This window comes from Glycine soja, chromosome 2 (assembly GCF_004193775.1).
Source record: "Glycine soja cultivar W05 chromosome 2, ASM419377v2, whole genome shotgun sequence".
NCBI lineage: Eukaryota > Viridiplantae > Streptophyta > Magnoliopsida > Fabales > Fabaceae > Glycine > Glycine soja.
The window spans coordinates 5613146-5634303 of NC_041003.1; the positions used below are offsets into that span (position 1 = coordinate 5613146).

At 29.8% G+C, this 21158-nt stretch overlaps 3 protein-coding genes across 7 annotated transcripts; 2 read left to right on the forward strand and 1 right to left on the reverse strand.

The window, feature by feature from the left end:
- Window positions 1-1182: 1182 nt before the first annotated feature.
- On the reverse strand, window positions 1183-5733 carry LOC114382743 (salicylic acid-binding protein 2-like). Its single transcript, XM_028342340.1, has 3 exons — window positions 5152-5733; window positions 2072-2197; window positions 1183-1969 (listed from the first exon to the last, which is right to left on the reverse strand). The coding sequence occupies exons 1-3, from the start codon at window positions 5533-5535 to the stop codon at window positions 1685-1687; spliced, it is 795 nt and encodes a 264-aa protein (XP_028198141.1). The 5' UTR covers window positions 5536-5733; the 3' UTR covers window positions 1183-1684.
- A 6669-nt stretch (window positions 5734-12402) lies between these two features.
- Window positions 12403-14712, forward strand: LOC114382752 (tetraspanin-6-like). Its single transcript, XM_028342353.1, has 3 exons — window positions 12403-12964; window positions 13224-13543; window positions 14464-14712. Exons 1-3 carry the CDS (start codon window positions 12473-12475, stop codon window positions 14501-14503), a joined length of 852 nt encoding a protein of 283 aa, XP_028198154.1. The 5' UTR covers window positions 12403-12472; the 3' UTR covers window positions 14504-14712.
- Window positions 14713-16933: 2221 nt separating this feature from the next.
- On the forward strand, window positions 16934-19892 carry LOC114382759 (MLO-like protein 12). Of its 5 annotated transcripts, XR_003660286.1 has the most exons (7): window positions 16934-17233; window positions 17321-17590; window positions 18248-18288; window positions 18368-18566; window positions 18659-18694; window positions 18902-18969; window positions 19122-19892. XR_003660286.1 is itself a non-coding variant. In XM_028342377.1 (6 exons), exons 3-6 carry the CDS (start codon window positions 18426-18428, stop codon window positions 19186-19188), a joined length of 312 nt encoding a protein of 103 aa, XP_028198178.1. In that variant the 5' UTR covers window positions 16934-17590; window positions 18248-18288; window positions 18368-18425; the 3' UTR covers window positions 19189-19892. The 5 variants fall into 5 exon arrangements, 4 of the variants coding, with proteins under 4 accessions (XP_028198178.1, XP_028198172.1, XP_028198187.1 ...); XM_028342377.1 differs by having other exon boundaries at window positions 16934-17590; XM_028342371.1 differs by having other exon boundaries at window positions 16934-17590; window positions 18396-18566.
- Window positions 19893-21158: the final 1266 nt, after the last annotated feature.

A 21158-nucleotide genomic window follows, 5' to 3' on the forward strand; every position in this document is an offset into this window, starting at 1 on the left:
GTTTGAATATTGGTTCATGAGAAACAGACATGTTACTATCACTATCATGATCTTTGACCCAACAATTTGCATTGCTCTCGTATTCATCTAATAGGTCTTCAAGATTGGAGGTTGAGTCATGTTGGTTGTTTGATGGGTTATTGTTGTTACAAATTATGACAAATAACTCCACAAATGATAGTGTTGGGTTGTTGTCAAGAATGTTGAACATCATGATCATCTCCCAGAATAAAACATGTGTACATATGTGATAGTCTTGTCTCAAATATGGGACATCGAAAGTGAAAATGTTGGATATGTTGGTGTAGTTAAATGTTTGTTTTTGTTGAAGAAATTCAACCAATTGTGTAAGGGTTAAGACCTTGTTGACAATAAAAGTTTTTGTATTGTTACTAATAAAGGTGATGTCTGCATTAGTGTTGTAGATTTGATCGTTGTAATAAATACAAACATATGCAGTTGGGTGACATATAGTGATAGGGGTTGAGATGAATATGTGAAAGTTATATGAATGTCTTCAGCTGGTAGTGATATTTATAAAATTTGTCAGTTGCGTGCAATTGTTCACTGTGCAATCACATGCACCCGTAAATGACACGTGAGTCTATCTAACACATGATCTCGAGATGCAATAAGGGTTAGTGCGATGAGTAGTAATAATAAAAAATAGCTTGAATCGTTCACACAAATTTTTGTGTGTTGCATGTCGGTGTTCACTGGTGCGATCACATGCATTAATAATTGGCATGCGAGTCGGGTCAGCATATGACCTCAACATGCGATAAGGATTAGTGCGTTGTGCAGTAATAATAAAAAAACAACTTGAATCATTCTTACAAACTTTTTGGATTCTTTGACGTGAAAACTATGAAATAAATTTGTCACAAATATTTTTAATGTATTTGAGATAAATTTTATAAATTTCATAACATGACCACTTAAATATTGTTTTAAGGGTTGAAAACATTATTTTTTTGTTTACTATTAATTTGAGGTCGTTCTTGATAAGTGATGCGGAACAATGTAATCAACAGTCATTATGCAACGAACAAACTTTTGTTTGTGATGTGAGTAGTTATACATTGTTCACTCAGATGAACTAATAACTGCATTGATGTGTGGATCTTAATAATCTATGTGGGCTCGATGTATGATGCAGAATAGTGCGATCAACAATTATGATGCAATGAACAAACTTTTTTTTGTGATGTGCACAGGTGCACACCGTTCTCTCATATGTATTGACAACCACATTAACACAGATCTCAATAATTCACATGAACTCGATAAATGATGTGGAACAGTGTGCTTCTACCTAATTTTCCGATCTAACCCTCCCACCTAACTCTCTTATCTAACTCTCCCACCAAACTATCTAATTAAATTCTCCCAGCAAACTTTCTCACCCAATATATAATTTCATCATTTTGCAACACATCACACACAACAACATTCTCACAAAAGTAACATTTATCCCTAATTCTCATATACCACTCACATCCGCCAAACACCACTCATGACTCCACGTAAAGAATTATCAATTTTTATTCACAACCATGGTCAAATTGCAACATTCATTTTTTTCCTGACATATGAAAAATACAACTTCATATCTGTCTCGTCGTTGCAACCGAATATTATTTTACTTGTAAGCATCTCGTGGTTTCAAATGAATTCTCATGATTCATGCATATTTAGTAGCTATTTGGAGGAGAGAATCACATAGTTCTTGTGGCTTGCTAATCATAAGCATATGATCTGCGCCTTTGATCTCTAGAACTTCGACATTGATTCCAGCATTTTGAATCATCCAATGCTGGAAATTCAATGGAATTTCCTGGTCCTCAGTGGAAACGATAAAAGCAAGAGGAACTGACCCATATCCCTGTATGGAAAAGTTTTTTTGTTGGGACAAGTCTTCAATAAAAAGGGACCCTGGCCTTATTAAAGTCTTGGCTAATTCTATATCCTGCAAAATCCAATCCTTATTTTTATTTACGTAAGAGAAGAAAAAAAAGCATGCCACTTTTTCGGCAAGCAATATATGGACAAGGTTGTAATATGTAATTACCTCAATGGTGGAGGCTTGATTGAGTTTATTGGACAAGAATTTGGGACCAAAAACAACTATGGTTTTGTTTCCACTCTTGGAGAATTCACTGTCCAACAAATTCGTCGCTAGGGTACTCTCAAGGAGCTGTTGAAGGAATAAAAATGATTATAATTGTAATTTTCTTACCTTGTTTTTTCATGCATATTATCTATTCATCTATCAACATTCCATTATATAAAATAAATAATATAAATATCTAACTCCATCTTAATCCATAGAATTAATATAATATTATAAGATCATATTACGTTCACCTAGCAATTGATATATTTAACAAAAAAAATTATATTTAATGTTTTATGTGTAAAATTCTTTTTAATTCAACAACAATTACATATCACAAGTGACAATAATCTTTGACTAATGGAATGAGAGACACTCCTCATCTTGGACCCAAGATCCGAGAACAATGAAAACTCCATCATATAGCATTTTAACCATTTAATTATAAGAAACATATCTGGACATCCCCTCACTCATAACTTACCCAAATAAATAATCTTTATTCAATCTCTCCCATTTTTCCCCGTCATCCAATTCGTTTCAAAACAAATACACCACCCAAACTCCCCCACTAAAACATTGTCCCATTTTTCCATCATCCTGTAATCAAGCCAGTTGTTTCCCACATGATGCTATCCCAGCCTTTAGATTTTTATTTTTTTAACAGATGCTCCCATGTCTATTTCTTTTTACTGCATTTGTCTCATAACCTTGAGGAAATAGGTTCAATGTGGGCTTGCCAAAAAATGTTAGGATGAACTTAGGGAGGTCGAAATACACTCTCAAATCTAAATGGTGGCTAAAGAATTATATTGGATGAAGTTAGATATATATTTTACAATTAAAATGTAGCTTTTATTTTATTTCAGTTAAAATAATATGATGACACTTAGATAATTATTATCTAGGCCAGCCTGTTATCTATATTGTTTGACATCATTTTGGGTTATATAAGTGTATTGATCTTTACCTATTATCATCAACAGTTGTAGCTTTCTAACGGTTTGAATAAGAGGGATGCTCTAATTGGGTTGATGCAAGGAGAAAGAAAAAATAATGCTAAATTAATTTTTTATCCTTTAATTTATTTTTTAAATTCAAATTGATCATCTAATTTTTTTAAGATTCAATTTAATTTTTTTAATTTTTAAAGTAATTTAATTTGGTGCTACATTCAAAAATCTTCAAAGTGGGAAGTTTCATTATGAAGCCGCTCAGAAAAGCTATGATATACGAGTAATTAAATAATTCACTAGGATACTCTTCTTATATACTAATAATTAACGATCGATATAGATACGGAGTAGGAATAATATTTGTGGAGCACGCAAATATTTGGTGGGGTGCCATTTCTGAATGGTGCATGCTTTATTTATTCTACTTTATCTCACTGCACCGACAAGACTCCTCCCACGGTTGATTTTTCCTTCCGCATGAGTCTTGAACTTTAGTACGTAATTCTATGCAGCATCTGTATTTTATTTCACAATATTATACTTCTTTCTAATTTTTTTCAACAAACTTCAAATGAAAAATGATTAAATAACCTCAGATATAAACATCAAATTATACTAATCTAATTTTAACGGTTATTATATTATTTTTATAACCTGTGATTTCTATTAATTCGTTAAATTACATTTTTATTTAATAAAATTAATTGAAAAGCTAACTCGTAATGAAAAACTTAAAAGCTAATTTATTAAATTAAAAATGTTTGATAAAATTAATTATTAAAATAATTAAAAATATAAAATAATAAAATAAACATATTTATATTCCACTATTTTATGCTATATTTTTTATGTTAAATATTCTACTATTAATATTATATTGTTTCTTAAAATATTTTTAATCAAGTTTATGATAATATAAGAAAATACATATAAGTAGATATTATACTTGTATTATTTTAATTAGTGTACTAGTTAAAATAAATCATATATCATCTATTGTAAAATTATTCAAAAAAAAATAAAAGACAACATATAGTGTTGAAATAATAAATTAAATTTATAAGTGGTACAATGGTTAAAATAAATATTGTAACATAAAAAAATATAAAATATAATAACAAAAAAATAAATCTATCATTTATCATTATCAATGTCTTGATTTATAATCCTAAATAAAATAAATAGTATAATCATTAAATTAAGAATGTAATCATAATATAAAAAATAAAATAATCAATCCCTATGTTTCTTTTTTATTGTTTTTCTTTTTTTACTCTCAATGTGAAACAAAATGGAAGGTCTGCATGTTGAAGTAAAAGATAAGACGACGAAACAAATGAATGAGTAAAAAAAGAAAAATAATAAAACTCTGATTTATTTAAAAAGAATAATAAAAGAATTTGATAAATATATTAAAGATAAAAAGGAAAAAGATATATAAAAAATAAAAACTAATGTTTTAAAAAATATTACTTAATTTAAAAAATATAAACTAATAAAAAATTACTAAAAAAACATTACTTATTAATTATTGAACAATCAAATAAACTTTTCAACAAGTAAAAAAATTAAAAATTAAATAAAATATTTTGTCAAACATAAATTTAGTGCCTGATTTGGTTGGCATGCAAACTTGCAGACTGTATGGTTTAGTAGTCATGAACAAATCTCACCATGCGGCTCTAAGCCCCACCGGCCTGGTGAAGCAAACCACCGCCGGTTGGAGCCACTATTGATGGAGGAAATGTCACCGGAGGCCGGAGCTTGGGAGGCTTTCAAAAATCATTGGTGTTGAGTATGGATGAAAAATTGAAAATGGCGGACGCTAATAACTTTGAGTTGAATATATAACATTCAGATTAAAAGGACATTTTTCACATGAATTGTAGCAATTTAAACTGATCAGAATGACAGTTAAAATTTATTGATACTCTTAAGTCTTAATTAATTATAGCAGTTTATTATATACTGATCAGTTTTCATATTATTGTTTTTTTATAACATTGCATCTTGCGTCGGGTGAAAAAAATAAAGGAATTTTTTTATGAAGTATACTAAAGATGAGGCTGAGAAGCAAACCTTTTCCAAGACATAGGATGGCTTGTGTTCAATGTCTGGAATTATAGCTGTTACGAAAACACCAACTGCAACCTTTTCTGGGAACTTTTCCATTGCAAGTGCTATGTTGAGCCCCCCAAGACTGTGACCAACTAGAACTACCTTCTTATTTGGGGGAATTGTGGCCATTAGCTGCAACAAAGGCTCAGTGTACTGTGAGAAAGTGTCAACATCTTCAATTTTCTTCATGTTGGTTCCAGAAGCTGCAAGGTCGAGCACTGTGACCTTGTGCCCTGCAGATTCCAAGCGTGGCTTGAGCTTATACCAAAGCCAAGCTCCATAGCAAGCCCCATGCACCAGAACATAGTGCTTCGGCTTCCTATCTATACTATTTTTTGAACTCATGATGATTTCTTCTTCTTAGGGTTGTAGTGATTACTACTTTGTACCTCTCCTGGCTATATATAGACACTGAAATGGGTCGAGGTTTCTTTTTTGTCTAGAGATTAATAGCCGAATTATTCGCTTTGAATACTCAAACTACATGTTTGGATTTTTTTTCCACATATAATGCAGGTTTAGATTACAATTTGGAGGCTCTAATTTAGGGGAAAAGGATTATATTTCGCATTATCTTAACAAATCTTGGTTTAGAAACTTTCGACTGAAATTCAAATTCGCTATTAATTAATTATTACATAACAACGATCTGCCATAAAATTATGAGAAAACGAATTATATACTAATAGGGTGAAAAATTATACTCGCAACTTTTAAAATATGATGAGTTTATTGACTTAAATAATCATAACTTTTAAAGAATTATACATTAAAAAAGAATTATATATTATAAATTTATTAATTTTTAAAATAATTATTTTAAAATAATTTAATTGATGATTTATGATTAAATGATAATGTAAAATTATTTTATATTATCTGTGTATAAACATTAAACTCTAAAATTATTAAGTAAATAATGTTTTATCTTAAAATAAATTAATTCATGCACACTTATATTTTAGCTTGCATAATTCACAAATTACATCTTATAAATTTTGGTCAATCAAGTTTAATTAAATGGGGTGAAAATTATAGTGAGAACTGGATAGAATTAAATGACATTCTTGTTAGGATCGATAAATTTATTCCGGCAACTGCTAAGTTTTTGGCAATATATGAAGATATCCAGAAAAGTTTTTGGCAATGATTTTCTATTCGAAATCAAACAATTATTGCAATTAAGAAAAGACTAATGCAAAATGACAAAGAGTTCAGGATGCAACTATCCATGCTTTTAAACGGTTGATGGTGCAGCAATGCTGTCTGACAAAAAAAACTTGCTTTTGTTCAAGAAATTATTGTTGCTTTTAACATTTTTTATTGAGAAATAATAAAATAATCGGATAATAAACACTATATTAGCTTTTACTTTTGCAAATAATAGTTTATCGATACCTTAATTAAGTAATCATGAGGCATATCTTTGACAGAAAACATGGTTTCCTTATGTGTGATCTTATGATTAACCTAGTGGTTGCGAGGTAAACCATAAACAAAGCAGAGTGGTGGGATTGGCTTTTCTTCAACAAATATTACATAAAATATATAAGCGGTACTGAGAGGCCAGACTCTAGGATAAGATGAAGGTTACGGCCGGCAATGATATTTCAATACCTTTTTTTTTTTTTTAAAATACCTAACTAGCATCTATTATTTCTTTTTCTTTTTCTTTTTTTATCACATGATAATAATTATAATATTTCTCTTTGTCTCTCATTTTTTTCTTTTTTCACTAGGTATTAATTACTTGGCATTTTGAATGTTCAATTTCAAGTATTATTTAAAAGATGAAATTAATGATTTATCATGGCTGCCATTATGATTTATGAAGTTAGGATTTGTCCGAACAATATTATTGTATAGCCTTTGTCACTAGCTACATGGGCTCTACGTACGTGTTTGGATTGTTGGGTAGCGATTAGAGATCACCAGGGATATAGATTTGGGGACCAAAATATAACTTTATATATAATATTATTTTTATGGATTTAATTGTTAAATTAGAAATATATTATTATTTAAATTATTTATGTTAAATCTCATTAAAATTACAATACAATTAAATATTGTTTATATTTTTATATTTTAGATGTGACGAAATGTTTCAATCTAAGATAAATTAATAGAGTTGATAAAAATAATCATGCGTGTAAGCTGACGAGTTTTCATAATTTTTATGTTGTGATATATGTTGCACTTGCGTGGGGTGAAAAAACTAACGAAATTTTATAGAAGTGTGCTCAAGAGGCTGAGAAGCAAACCTTTTCCACGACATAGGATGGCTTGTGGTCAGTGTCTGGAGCTAAAGCTGTTAAGAAATTGAATTTTTTATTATATAAATATTTAATATATCTTGATATGATGAAACTGTTATTTAAGGAAACAAATTATATAATTTTTTATTTAAAGGAATTAGGTTAATTCTAAAAAATAATAAATATTTTTATATTTTATTACTTGTTAATTAATTTTTTATGATTGTGCATAAGAATGAGGTGTGAGGTCTATGCTGATTCCAAGAACATCTCAAAAAAAAAAAGTTATTAAACTAGCATATCTTGGTGTCTAAAGGCTCTTCGCCTATAAAGATATTGGAAGTGTTATTGCACGTAATCTTATTCTTTACATATGTAAAAGGATTGTATCCATATTCAAACTCATGATCAATAGATTACCAAAGTATAACTTTACCTTTGTTCTAAATTATAAAATAATTATTACTCATGATCAATCTAAGTACCAAGCCTACTCGATCATCAACATGTCATTCACAAAATGAAAAATTCATGTTAGAAGCTATTATATATATATCTTTGGTTGAACTAAATAATTTTTCCTAGGTTGCTGATCATGGTTGAGTTTTAATTTCCCATCTGCAGTGGAGACACTGATTCAGTAGTTCCTGTAACCGCGTCTTGGTATTCAATTCGTGCCTTGAACCTATCTACCATCATCAATTGGTACGCTTGGTATGATAATGACGAGGTTGGTGCTACCTTTGAGAATGACACCAAATGAATCTGTTATTATAACTTATGTTTTTGCAATTCTATTAGTATTATGTATATATGTGCTGAGGATCCTTTCGTTTATGTATGAAGAGGTTGGTGGCTGGAGTCAAGTTTATGAAGGGCTTACATTGGTTACAGTAAGAGGGGCAGGGCACGAGGTTCCACTTCATAAACCCCGCCAAGGTTTTACTCTTTTTAAGTCATTCTTGGAGAACAAGAACATGCCATTGCCAATTGATAGCAAGCTTAGTGGCCCAACTCAATCACTGAACAAGAACATTCGATTGGCTAGGCCCATACGCAAGATCACTATGCCATCATCGGTGCAGGGCTTCTTTACTTATTAGATTTAATTTCTAAGAAAACACCCTTTTCTAGACCTAGATATGTAGGAAGGGGATTTCCTTAAGGGAAATCGTAAGTGTATGATCCTTAGTAATAAAATTTATAAGATCGTATCTACAGGGGTTGCGTATTTGAATTTGTAATTATGGCACATTGATTGAGGTTAAACAAATAGATTGATAATAATTTCATATTGAAAGGAATTAAGTACAAGAAAAGGGTAGGTTAAGATTGAACAAACATTTTAAAAAGATAAAATTAGTGATATAAAAATATCTAAGATTGGGGGTTCATACAACGATTTCATAATTGAATAATTGTTTTACCTAAAGCCTTATTCGATTCTCATTGAAGGTGAATCAATCTAAGGTATCCTATATATTTTCTCTCTCTAATTTAATTCTCCACTACTCTCTTGCCAACTATGTTGAATTAAATTATTTACGTATTATATGTTAATTCATTTGGTCTTTGAAGGGATAAACTTACTCTTGTGATTCAAAAACTTAAGTCTTTTTGACAAATTTTCCTATTTAGCCGAACAAAAAATCTAATTCCCCCAACTAGCAAAACCGAATTCACACCCCCTCCTCCCTTTACTTTTTTTTAAACAGGTTAGGAATTCGGGTGAGCAAAACCCGAATTCTGACCCTGTTTTTCTTTTCTTTTTTTAACTAATGTACTTTTGTTAAATTAAAAAATAAAATTAATTTATATTTTGTTAAATTATAAAATATGATTAATCTAAATGGTTGATGTAAGATTTTATTGTGTTCATATGAGTGAGAATGATTTATTTAGTGGAAAAATCTACGTTGAATTCTTACTGAGTTCAAAATTTTCTTTAGTCAACGGCAACCATACACCTCACTTAAGGTTAGTCTTTAATCCAGTAAGTTGAAAAACACCCGTCATCTCGAACCCAAACAAAAAAATTAAAAATATAATTAATGTAAATTTAAAACAAAATTTATATTAAATATTAATATTCTCTTTCTATTATTAATAAAACAAAATTTATAATAAAATTATTTACAAAGGGAGAAGAAAATAACCAATTTTTTAATAATTTAATTTTTAAATAAATTTATGATAAATAACCAAGTTTTTCTGATAATCTAGTTTCTCAAAGATGAAAAACTCAAATTGAGGCCTTGAATATGAAAAATATACAACAAATTAGTTTGTAGACAATTTAATGCCAAATTAATACCTAAATTTTACAATTTAATGTCAAATTGGTTATTAAAAAATAAAATTTATTGTTAAATTGGTCATTAAAAATTATAATTTGATGATAAAATGGTCTTACAAATTTAACAATATGATTAATTTTATTGTATTTTTTTACATTTAACAACTAAATTTTTATTTAACATTTTTATAGAATAATTTATCAATGTTTTACACTTTCAAAAGGGAATTTTATTATTTATCCTAAATTTTATTATTTTAAAATGCTTTAAAATACAATATTTTTTTATTAATTTTAATTATTAAATATTTTAATTAAAAAATATTTAAAAATAATAATAATAATACATTTAACAAAATATAATTTTATTTTATTTTTTAATTTAACAAAAATACATTAGTTTAGAAAAAAGTCAGAATTCGGGTGTGCATCAGGTTTTTCCAATACCGAATTCACACCTTAAACAGTAAAAATAGCTAATTAGGTAAATAAAGAATAAAAGTAGCTAGTTGGGGAAATTGGATTTTTTATTTGGCTAAATAGGAAAATTGTCAGTCTTTTTCCCACGAAATCACCTATTAGTTTCACCTTTTAGTTGTTCGCTAAGCATTTAATATATAGAAGACTATACAAAACAATGATTAATCATCTCACGTAGACAAGCAATAAGAAATAAGCAATTTCAAAAAAGTTTAGCTTAATTTATTAAATAAGATGAATAAGTTATTATAAATCTTTTTAATTCTCACAAAAGGTACTATTTTTTATACTTAAATATGTGTTTTAATCCCTTAAATTTGGGTCATTCATTTTTTGTCCTTCAAACTTAAAGTTATTTTTTTAACTCCTGAAATTCGCATAATAATATTTTTAGTTCCTCTTCACATATGTAAAAAATAGATAATAAGAGATTCACGATTTGTGGAGATTTTTGACAGTTAAAAAATTGATTTTCTATTTTAAAGTATAATTTCCGTCGGTTTAAAAACATGATAATCAAATCAATAAAAAAATTTAAGTTCAAATAATAATTCATACTTTTAAATTTACAAAAGAAAATTAAATTTTGACAATAAAAAACGTCACAAATAGCAAATTTCTTATTTTTCTTTTGACTTTGTGGAGAGGAACTAAAAAAAATATTATGTGAATTTTAAAAACTAAAAAAAAACTTTAAATTTAGATTTAAAAAAATAAATTTGAGGACCAAATATTTATTTAACTCTTTTTTTTATAACAAATAAACTCAAAACACCACATGAACAAAAACTTTAATTAACGCTTGTAATTGGGTTGGACTTAATCTTTCACTTTATTTTTTTTTTTCTTTACTCTGTAGTCTGTAGGTAATTTTTCTTTTATGAGACGAACCAAGATTTGGAGTTTTCTTTAGAGCAGGATTACCTTTATTTGTTGACAAAAGAGATGGTCCGTAGTGCGTAATTTGATATACGATGTACAGTCTCCCAATTATGTCCTGGTAATCTCCCAAAAGATATGTTAATAAGTAGCACCCATTGCATTTACGTTATCAAGTTCTGGGATGAAGTATCAGCCTTATCTGTTTGAGGTGGGTGAGTTGAGGCCCACTGGTAGATCATTCTATCAATTGATCAAAATATACGTAATGAGAATCCAGTTCTTGTCATTGACGAATAATAACTTGGTGACCCAGTACATGTGAGTTAGAGAGGATGAAAAAAGGGACGGCGTCATTGATTCATATATCATTCTATTTAGATAAATTTATTTAATAAATTCTTATAAGAGAAAAAGTTTAAAAAATATATAAAATTTCTTTATACATTAAAATCACTCTATACATATTAATTTATATAGAAAACAAAAACAAAATATACAGTTAATTCCTGTTATATATGTTTCTTTATTTATAAATATTATTAAAAAAAATTAACTTCGCTATACTCATCTAAGAATATAACACAATACTGGACCCATATGGTTTTGGTCTATCTCTCTAAAGCATCACTGATATATTACGCAAAAGGCCTTTAGTTGTTCCAAATTCTTTTCTTGCCTTTTTTAAATGCAAAAAGAATTGATTCCCCGACAAATTGTCTTATTACATCAGTTACGTACGGGTAAATATGAATACCCTGTTATTTATCACTGAAATATATATAGAATAATTGAGTTCTCTTTTTAAATTGAATTAGATTTTATTAAAAAAAAATGTTGTAGTGTAACACTATCTTTTTTAATTAGATTTAACTAGGTTACCTTTCTTTGTTTTTTTTTTTTTTATTAGGTCGGGTTGACATGCATGTTAGCTAGATTAAATTCATGATAAGCCGCATTGTAAATATAAGAGTATATACATGATTTACAAGACAACGAGCTATCACTTTACCATAGATCAGAAAGTTGCTTTTCCCATTTATTAATTTCTTCACAGTAGATACTCTTTTATTTTGGATATATTCTCGCCACTTTCAGAGTAGCTTAATAGCTAAGAATGGGAAGTACAATTCCACAGTCGTTATCCCTCGAAAAAAAATATTAATATTAAGTTACGGAATCTCCTAACACTGGAAAGCATGCATGTAGAAAAGGAGATACGAATGTTGAAATTCTCAAAGCTTTACGTATAGTGACATAAACAAATAAAAACAAATGCTTCCATCATCCTTTTAAAATAAGAAAAATCACAAGCATTGGAACCAAAACAATAGGGAGAGAGAGAGAGAGAGAAAAGAGGGTGTGAGATATGCAACGTTTCAGCAACACGGTGATAGGATTCTTGAACTTTTTCACGCTCTTGGCATCAATACCCATCATAGGTGCGGGTCTATGGATGGCAAGGAGCACCACAACATGTGAAAATTTCTTCCAAACCCCACTTTTGGTGATAGGCTTTGTTGTGCTTGTGATTTCGCTAGCGGGTTTCATAGGGGCATGTTTTCATGTGGCATGGGCATTGTGGGTGTACTTGGTGATCATGGTGTTCATTATAGCTGCCCTCTTAGGGTTTGCCGTTTTTGGCTTTGTTGTGACGGAACAGGGTGGGGGAGTGGAAGTGCCTGGTAGGGCTTACAAAGAGTATCGTCTCGACCGTTATTCGCCATGGCTGAGGAATAGGATTAAGGATCCTCAGTACTGGAGCACCATTAGGAGCTGCATTTTGGGGTCTAACACTTGTGCAAAGCTTGCCTTTTGGACCCCTCTTGATTATGTGCAGAGGGACATGTCTCCCATACAGGTACTAAGCAAAAATTTTAACATGTTATTATTCATCTAATATGTTCATTCGGTATTTTAACATGCATTACCATAAATAAACAATTAAAAAATGTTGTAAACAGAATATGCATGTGTTCAACTGTGTCTGTCAGGTGAGTAGACTGAAAATATACATTACCTTCTGAAATTTATACAAGTAGCACTTTATATAATATATATATTGTTTTTTTAATAATGAATGCTAATCGTAATTAATCATGGGTTAATAATGCATGCAGTCTGGATGTTGTAAGCCACCCACAGGGTGCAGTTACAACGAGGAAACAGTGGTAGTGACACAAGATCCGGACTGCTACCGTTGGAACAACGCCCCCACTCTGCTTTGCTACGATTGCGACTCTTGCAAGGCTGGTGTGCTCGAAAACATTAGAAGGGGCTGGCACAACATCTCTGTTCTTAACGTTGTCGTTCTTGTGTTCCTCATAGGCATATATTCCATTGCCTTTTGTGCTTTCAGGAATGCCAGAAGAGCTCAAACTGATTATCCTCATGGAGTAAACCGCATGACCAAAGTTAAACCCAGATGGGATTACTATTGGTGAGTCTAACATTTACTTTTCAATGTTGATTAATTTGGAACATTTGACATTTTATATTTAGCTTTAAAAAACACTATCAACACACTTTTTAATACATTCTTTCATTAAGACACACTTTTTTATTATTAGTTGTAAATCACTGGAGTAAAAAATTTGATGGATTTCACATGTTTAATGAACTTCACTCATAGTTTAATAATTTCTAATAAATTTTAATTTTATGCACAAAATAAATCAGCTAATAATAAATAATGTACTTTAAAAAGAGTGTTAAAATATATATGTGTCGTTAATATTTCTCTTCTTTTTTTGGCTTTTTTTTTCTTGTTGGATAAAATTCACACGAGTCTCGTGACATAGTGAGTCTCATTTTTTTATCAGATGGACTTAGGTATTCACAGAAAACTTAAATACACATCCTTAAGCTATGTTATTCTCTAATTAGAATTTCAGTATTTCACCTTAGAAGTTTGCCGCATAATAAGGATTTACATTAAAAGTAAAATTTTAATTCTAATTAGACAATAAGACCAAAACAGTTATAAGACTATATCTAACTTTTGTTCCAAATTAGTGAAATTCAGATGAATTTTAGTGAATAGGATTACAAGAGATTGTCTGAAAATGTTTTGCTAGAATTCCTAAAAAAATATGGATGGTCAAAAGATTTCAAAATAGTTTAAAGCAAATGGAGCATCTCCAATGATTTTGTATTATCTATGTTATTACTTTTCGCACATAGATTTAGTTGAAGCTTTGCATGGAAAAAAAGGGGTTAGTAGAATCTTTAATTATTTTCTTTGTTGGAAATGTGAATGACAAATTTTCCAGCTTCTACATGTGAAACCCATATACGAAGATGCCCGGATCTTTTGACTGACAATAAACTAATGCTTTTGGCCTCTGCTTTTTCTCGCAGTTGGAGATGGTGGTATAACAAGAAGGAGGAGCTTTTTTGAGCTCATGCACCCATCTCTTTGTGTTCTTGGGTAATCAAAAGAGGGGACAATTTACTGGTTTCGATCTCAGTGAACGGTCACAGAAGAATTCAAGGCCTTTGTTTTTACCGTCATCTTGCTTTTGTACAAATCATTTAGCTTTATGTCAAAAGATTATACCAAATCTGTGCTTTCCCACTTTATTTTAATTTATAATTTTTTTTCTTTAATTTAATTTTTCAACTCCTATCTTGGAAAGCTAAAAAAAAAATCTGAATACTCAGACTTAGTTCTTGGCCAATAAATACCCTGAGTTCACAAAAAAAAAAAAGTACATTAAAAATTGCAACTGTAATAGAATAAAATAATTCAAAATCCCAACTTTTTAATAAAGTCGAGTCGCTAATTAATGACACTATGTAAGATGAATATATATATATATATATATATATATATATATATATATATATATATATATATATATAAAAGAGCAAAATTTCATTAATTAAGATTATATAAACTTAAGTTAAACATGCCCAAGTCAAGTCACCAATCATGGTGTGACATTATTGATAAATGATAAAATTTTGAGAGAGAAAGAAAACTATATTTCTCATTAATATGAAAATATGAATTTTCTCAACTATTACAAGAATAGAGAGATCTATATAGAGAGTGTCTATAATACACTAACTTTATCTTGGTTTTGTTTAAATATTACCCGTGTTTTTAAATCCGTTAGATCAAAGATTAATCTTATTTGCAGTGTGTGACTCCTGTTGGTTCAAGAAAATTTTACATATGGTGGAAATCGAATATGAATTCTTCTGCTAAATAGATTATTTTTCATTCATGTGAATTGATAAATCATAATTTAATTTGAGTAATATTTTATATGAGTTTTCATGTTATTTCATATATTTTATTGATAGAATTCACATTTGAACATTAGTTTAAACTCATGTTTGAATATTAGTTTTTACCATATAGAAATATAATCACTTAATCAAGTGAAAAGTTAAAAAATACACCATTTCATGAAGATCTTATGTTAATTTCACTTGATAATGATCATGGTACATTGATTACGACCATGGTCAACCAAGAAGATCATGGTCAATCATGAAAATTCTTGTCATTTCACAACATCTCAAACTCCAGTACTAAGATTTTGATAATTTTCGTGGTGAATATCATCTCGACCATAATAAATTTAATTAAGGAAACTATTTTTAGACTTTCTTTTTCTTAATCTCTTAAAAAATTTATTGGAAAAGTATAGTTGTACCTAAATTTAAATAAAAAAGTTATCGTATGATAATAATTCCATTATAGTTTAAAGAAAAAATGTATATGAGAAATTAGAACATAAAGAAACCGAGTTCTGATCTATATATATTAAGAGGCAGTCAAATCAAATGGTATTGGTATCTGGTATGGATACATTAAAACAACTCTTAAAATTAAGGTGAAATAGCAATGTTGTCCATTGTTATAGAAAGTTTTGATGGATGATTTTGCATTTGCAGGGAAAAGTTGCTTTTGTTTCAGCATATGGGATTCACCAGCTCCATATATTCATCTTTATGCTAGCTGTTTTTCATATCCTACAATGCATTGTAACACTAGCTTTGGGAAGAACTAAGTAATAATACTCTTTCCTTTTCACCTCAAATATACTCCATTCTTTATTTTCGGAACTTATGGCTTTAATTTGTCGATCTGTCTCAATTCATTGTCTGCTTCAATAATGGATGCAGATGAGACGCTTGAAGAAGTGAGAAAATGAAACAAAGACAATTGAATATCAATTCTATAATGGTAAGACTTCAAAATTTCTTGTCTCTACATTCCTACATATTAATTAATACAATTTTGGCCTACGCATTTGCTAGTTGCCGAAGTTGATAATGCCAATGATTCCCTACTCTGCGTTTACTTTATGCAACGAGACAAAACACCACATGTCACAAGATCAAATTAAAAATTGGCGTCATGCGTGGAGGTCGACTTTCATATAGATTTGATAAGATTTTTAGGTTTTAGATATATTATCCTTTCTCACGTTTTATTAATATACTTCCTATTATAGTATTATTAGATAAATTTCACATAAATCAAACTAAATAGTAAATAGTATAAAATGTATTGTTAATATTCATTTATTAAAAGTTTGTAGCAAAAATAGTAAAGTAATATTCACTGTCAAAAAATAGGAAACGCCTCAATGATTTTTTTTTTTTGGAGAAAGGAAACGTATCATTGATAAAATATAAGAAAATTGCATATATTAACTAGATAGTGAAACTACAGTTATATGTATTTCCCGTAATTAAATATTACGTGCTAATTAATTTTTTAAATGTATCAAATAATGACTTCTAAAAAGGATTAAAAGTTACACTACATAGTATACTTCAACATTAATGTAACTTTGTAAGTCACTGTATATCTATGAGAAGACATAACATTTTGGTCCCATGCTTCTTCATGGTGAATACTTTCGGTCATATACCCATATTAGGGTCGGCATGACGAGGGTTTAAGTAATACTATGCATGGATCATAAATTCTAACTTTGGTGTAACTATAGTATTGCATATCCTGAGAGGTTCAGGCTTGCAAAGGACACAACATTTGGACAAAGGCACTTGAATACGTGGAGTCAGTCATCAATTTCCTTATGGATAGCAAGGACATATTTATAGAGAAAAAAAAATGATAAATCTCTTCAATTAGCCTTTAGCTAAAGTCTGAATTTCGAGTTTTTTGTTTGTTACTGACACGTAAATTAATTTCAAAGTTTCTCATTATGCTTTTGTACTCTGCTCGAATCAGGCTAGCTTCTTCAGACAATTCTCTGGATCTGTTCAGAAAGTGACTATTTCGCATTACGGCATGGATTTATCACAGTGAGTTGTACTTGTTTAAAAATGGAAGTGTCAAAGTTTTCAGCACTTTTTCGTTGAAAAGACATATCCAATAATGTAACATTTAAGATATGTGATTTTAGGCACATCTGGCTCCGGGAAGTGATGCAAGATTTGATTTCCAGAAGTATATCAAAAGATCACTTGATGAAGATTTTAAAGTTGTAGTGGGCATAATGTATGGATATGTTCTGTTGCTTTAATTTGCTTTAATTTCAATAACTTGAAAGATAAATGTTAGTAATACATTGTTTTAAAACTCTTTCCCACATATTCTGTCCGAACCAAATTCATGTGGTTCTCTCACTATATATGTGTGTCCTCTTTTCCTATGTGGTGGGTCTCATTCAAAAAATAGTTGGACTCATATACTGAGTATTGCTATCATTCTTCCTTAACTTAAATATCAAATTAAGCTCAACGTTTTTGTAACTTTGCAGTGCTATTCCTGCTGACTAATACTAGTGCTAAGCCATATTCAAGTTTTCAATCTGATTTGAATATGACATGTTAGTCACGCTTGATTGGTGTTTATGTGGTTTTAGTTGAACATTTTCTAAATAATGAAATATAATAGTAAATATTGATCATTAATTATGTCAATTACTGACGATTTTTATATAATTCAATTCAAGGAAAGAAATTGTTGTTTCGGTATCACTAGACATTTTAACAGACAATGCTGTTTAACTTGGTGTAACAGACATTCTCCTACTTCTTGTCACGCTCTTACATTTCTGAACCAGCAATCTCAAGCAGCTTATTTGAGCAGAAAGATAGAAATTTTGAATTTATAGTTTATTTGTAGTTTAACCTTTCGGTTCTATGTTGACAGGGTGGTATTCTTATTATTGGCTTCCATTCATCCCATTAATTGTAAGCACAGACTACTACTCATTCTGTTATTTCTTTTTTCTTATTTTTTTGCTAGTTACATTTCCTTTCTTGATTATAGAGTTCAAATAGCTGAGTAAATTTCATAGGCAATCTTACTAGTGGGTGCTAAGCTACAAATGATAACAAAGATGGGACTGAGGATTCAAGACAGAGGGGAAGTATTCAAGGGTGCACCTGTGGTTGAGCCAGGAGATGACCTGTTCTGGTTCAACCGTCCACGCTTCCTTCTCTTCATCATTCATCTTGTTCTCTTTCAGGTAATTTCACTATTTCTTTTCCTAAAGTTATGTCATATTAAGCACTATAGTTTCCCAAAAAATAATTGTGTTTTGCTTCTATTATGATGCAGAATGCCTTTCAATTAGCACATTTTGCATGGAGTACAGTAAGTCGATCCATCTTGATCAGTTTTTCATAAATTTGTGCTTTACTGGTTCATATTGTTGATTAGCACAACACTGAAGAAGAGGTTTACAAAGTTTAAGGAAAAATAGACACTTCCATGTTGATTCTATGGAATTAGTAATGTTTAGCTACAAGAAGAAAGTGATCAGCAAGTTTTTCTAACTTTTCCCTAATTTTTCTGTTTCAGTATGAATTCTCCATAAACTCTTGCTTCCATAAAACAACTATAGATACTATCATTAGACTTACAATGGGGTAAGTCTTTTTGTTACCGAAAAAAAAGTACAAACACATTTACAACCATTTTTTGGATATTAGACAGTAAGTCATTAAGGGTCCATTTGATTTGTCAAAACTATGGTACTTGACAAGACAAATATTTTTGTTTTATATTTGATTTGAAAAAGGATCAGGGACAACACAAATCAAGCAGATGAGGAAATCAAACGGACCCTGAGAGATATGTGTCACTGATGATGAATTGGCAATTTTAATTTTCAGGGTTGTCATACAAGTTCTATGCAGCTATGTGATTTTGCCTCTTTATGCTCTAGTCACACAAAAATAATCTGATTTAGCATTTTTTCCATTACCATACTACACATAATCGGCCACTAATTTCATTATCTTTTGTTTCACATTACAGATGGCTTCAACCATGAAACCCACCATTTTCAATGATAGAGTAGCAGCAGCATTGAAGAAATGGCACCATACTTCCAAAAAGCATGTCAAACACCGCAAGCATTCAGAGGGTAACAATGCCACACCATTCTCAAGCAGATCATCAACCCCAACATTTGGCATGTCTCCTATTCACCTGCTGCACAGACACCTTGCTGGAAGAAGTGAGAGTGCACAAACTTCTCCAAGGATATCCAACTATGAAAATGAACAATGTGATGTGGATGGTGAAGCTTCCACAAGCTACCATCCAGGAACAGATGATACCCAAATGCAAGTTCTGGGGCCTCATTCAACAACAGAATTGCGTATTAGCACTAAACATGACATCAATTTTAGTTCATCAGAATTTTCTTTTGAGAAGCGAAACACCAGAGGAGATTAGATTTGTACAGACAATGTTGCTAACAAGTTCAAATATACAGCTTCAGTACATATATATCAAATAAATGTTACTACATGAACGCAATGCAATGCATTTGAAAAGTTAGGTATAGTGTTGTTGAGGGAGCTAGATTTGTAACATTCATTGAAAAATTTGTGGATGAAATTTCAGGATGGTAAATAGTGATAACAGGGCCCCAAACTCTATTAAGATTGTCTAACTAGCACATATAGTAACTCATTAAAAGACACAAATTTAGTACTTAACGTGATAAACAGAATGTAAAGTTCAGGATCATTTTAATATTTTTTAGATCTTAAAAATTAAATTGATAGTGTCTCCAAAAGTGAAAGATTAATTTGATACTTTTATTAAAAAAAAATAAAAAAAGAAAAAGTATAAGGGTCCCCACAACTAAAATATGTTTCTATATTTAATTCACGTTTTCTTTTTCCGGGGGCTTCTAGCAATCTCATAATTTGCTTCTCATTGAAAATTTCACACAATATTCAATTCTGATACAATCAAACTAAGACTTTTAAAACTCTAAATCCATAATATCGGGTCGTTAACGCAACCATATACAAAACCACTGCTCGGTGATACTTTCGCCATTTTTCAATCTTCTGTAGACTGCAGTCAAAATGAGACACAATTCAGACCTCAAACTCCGTAACAAAGTCCAATCCTGTTGAACAAAGACGTAGCTACAATACAAACATTAATTTGCTTCCAAAAGGGTATTATTATTTATGTAAAAAAAAACAAAAAACGAAAAACTAGTACTTGATTTGATTCCCGTTTTAGAACTGGTCAATGAAACTTAGCAAATTTGGCGGTAACAGATTTTCGTTATCCATGACCTCAATCAATCATTTGTTACTATTTGTTAGCAATCCCTATGAACGCCTAAAATAATTCCAATTAACGAAAAACTAATATACATTTGAGCCTTTGTTTATCTACTATTTTAATATCTCAAAACGTTCAGCACAAAATAATTTAAAAACTATTTTGAATTTGGCATTGACAGACTTTTCATATTACACTTTTATTTATTTATTCAAATGAAGTGCTGCATACGGCTTTTGATGGTCCAAAGAAAGAAATAGACTTTTATGGTAATTGAATATATTATAGTTTGCATAATTTTCTGTGTAACATATGTCACGGTAATGAGTTCTTTTATTTTTAAGAAATAGTGTGTATTAACAGTATAAAACAAGTATTTATAATGTTATTTAATTACAATTTGTTATATATAATAAATTGATTAATTTTTATGATAATTATTTTTAAAATTATTCTAATAATATTTTTAATTGATTAACAATGTAAATTTTTTTAATAGTGAAACGGTGAAACCTGAAATTGG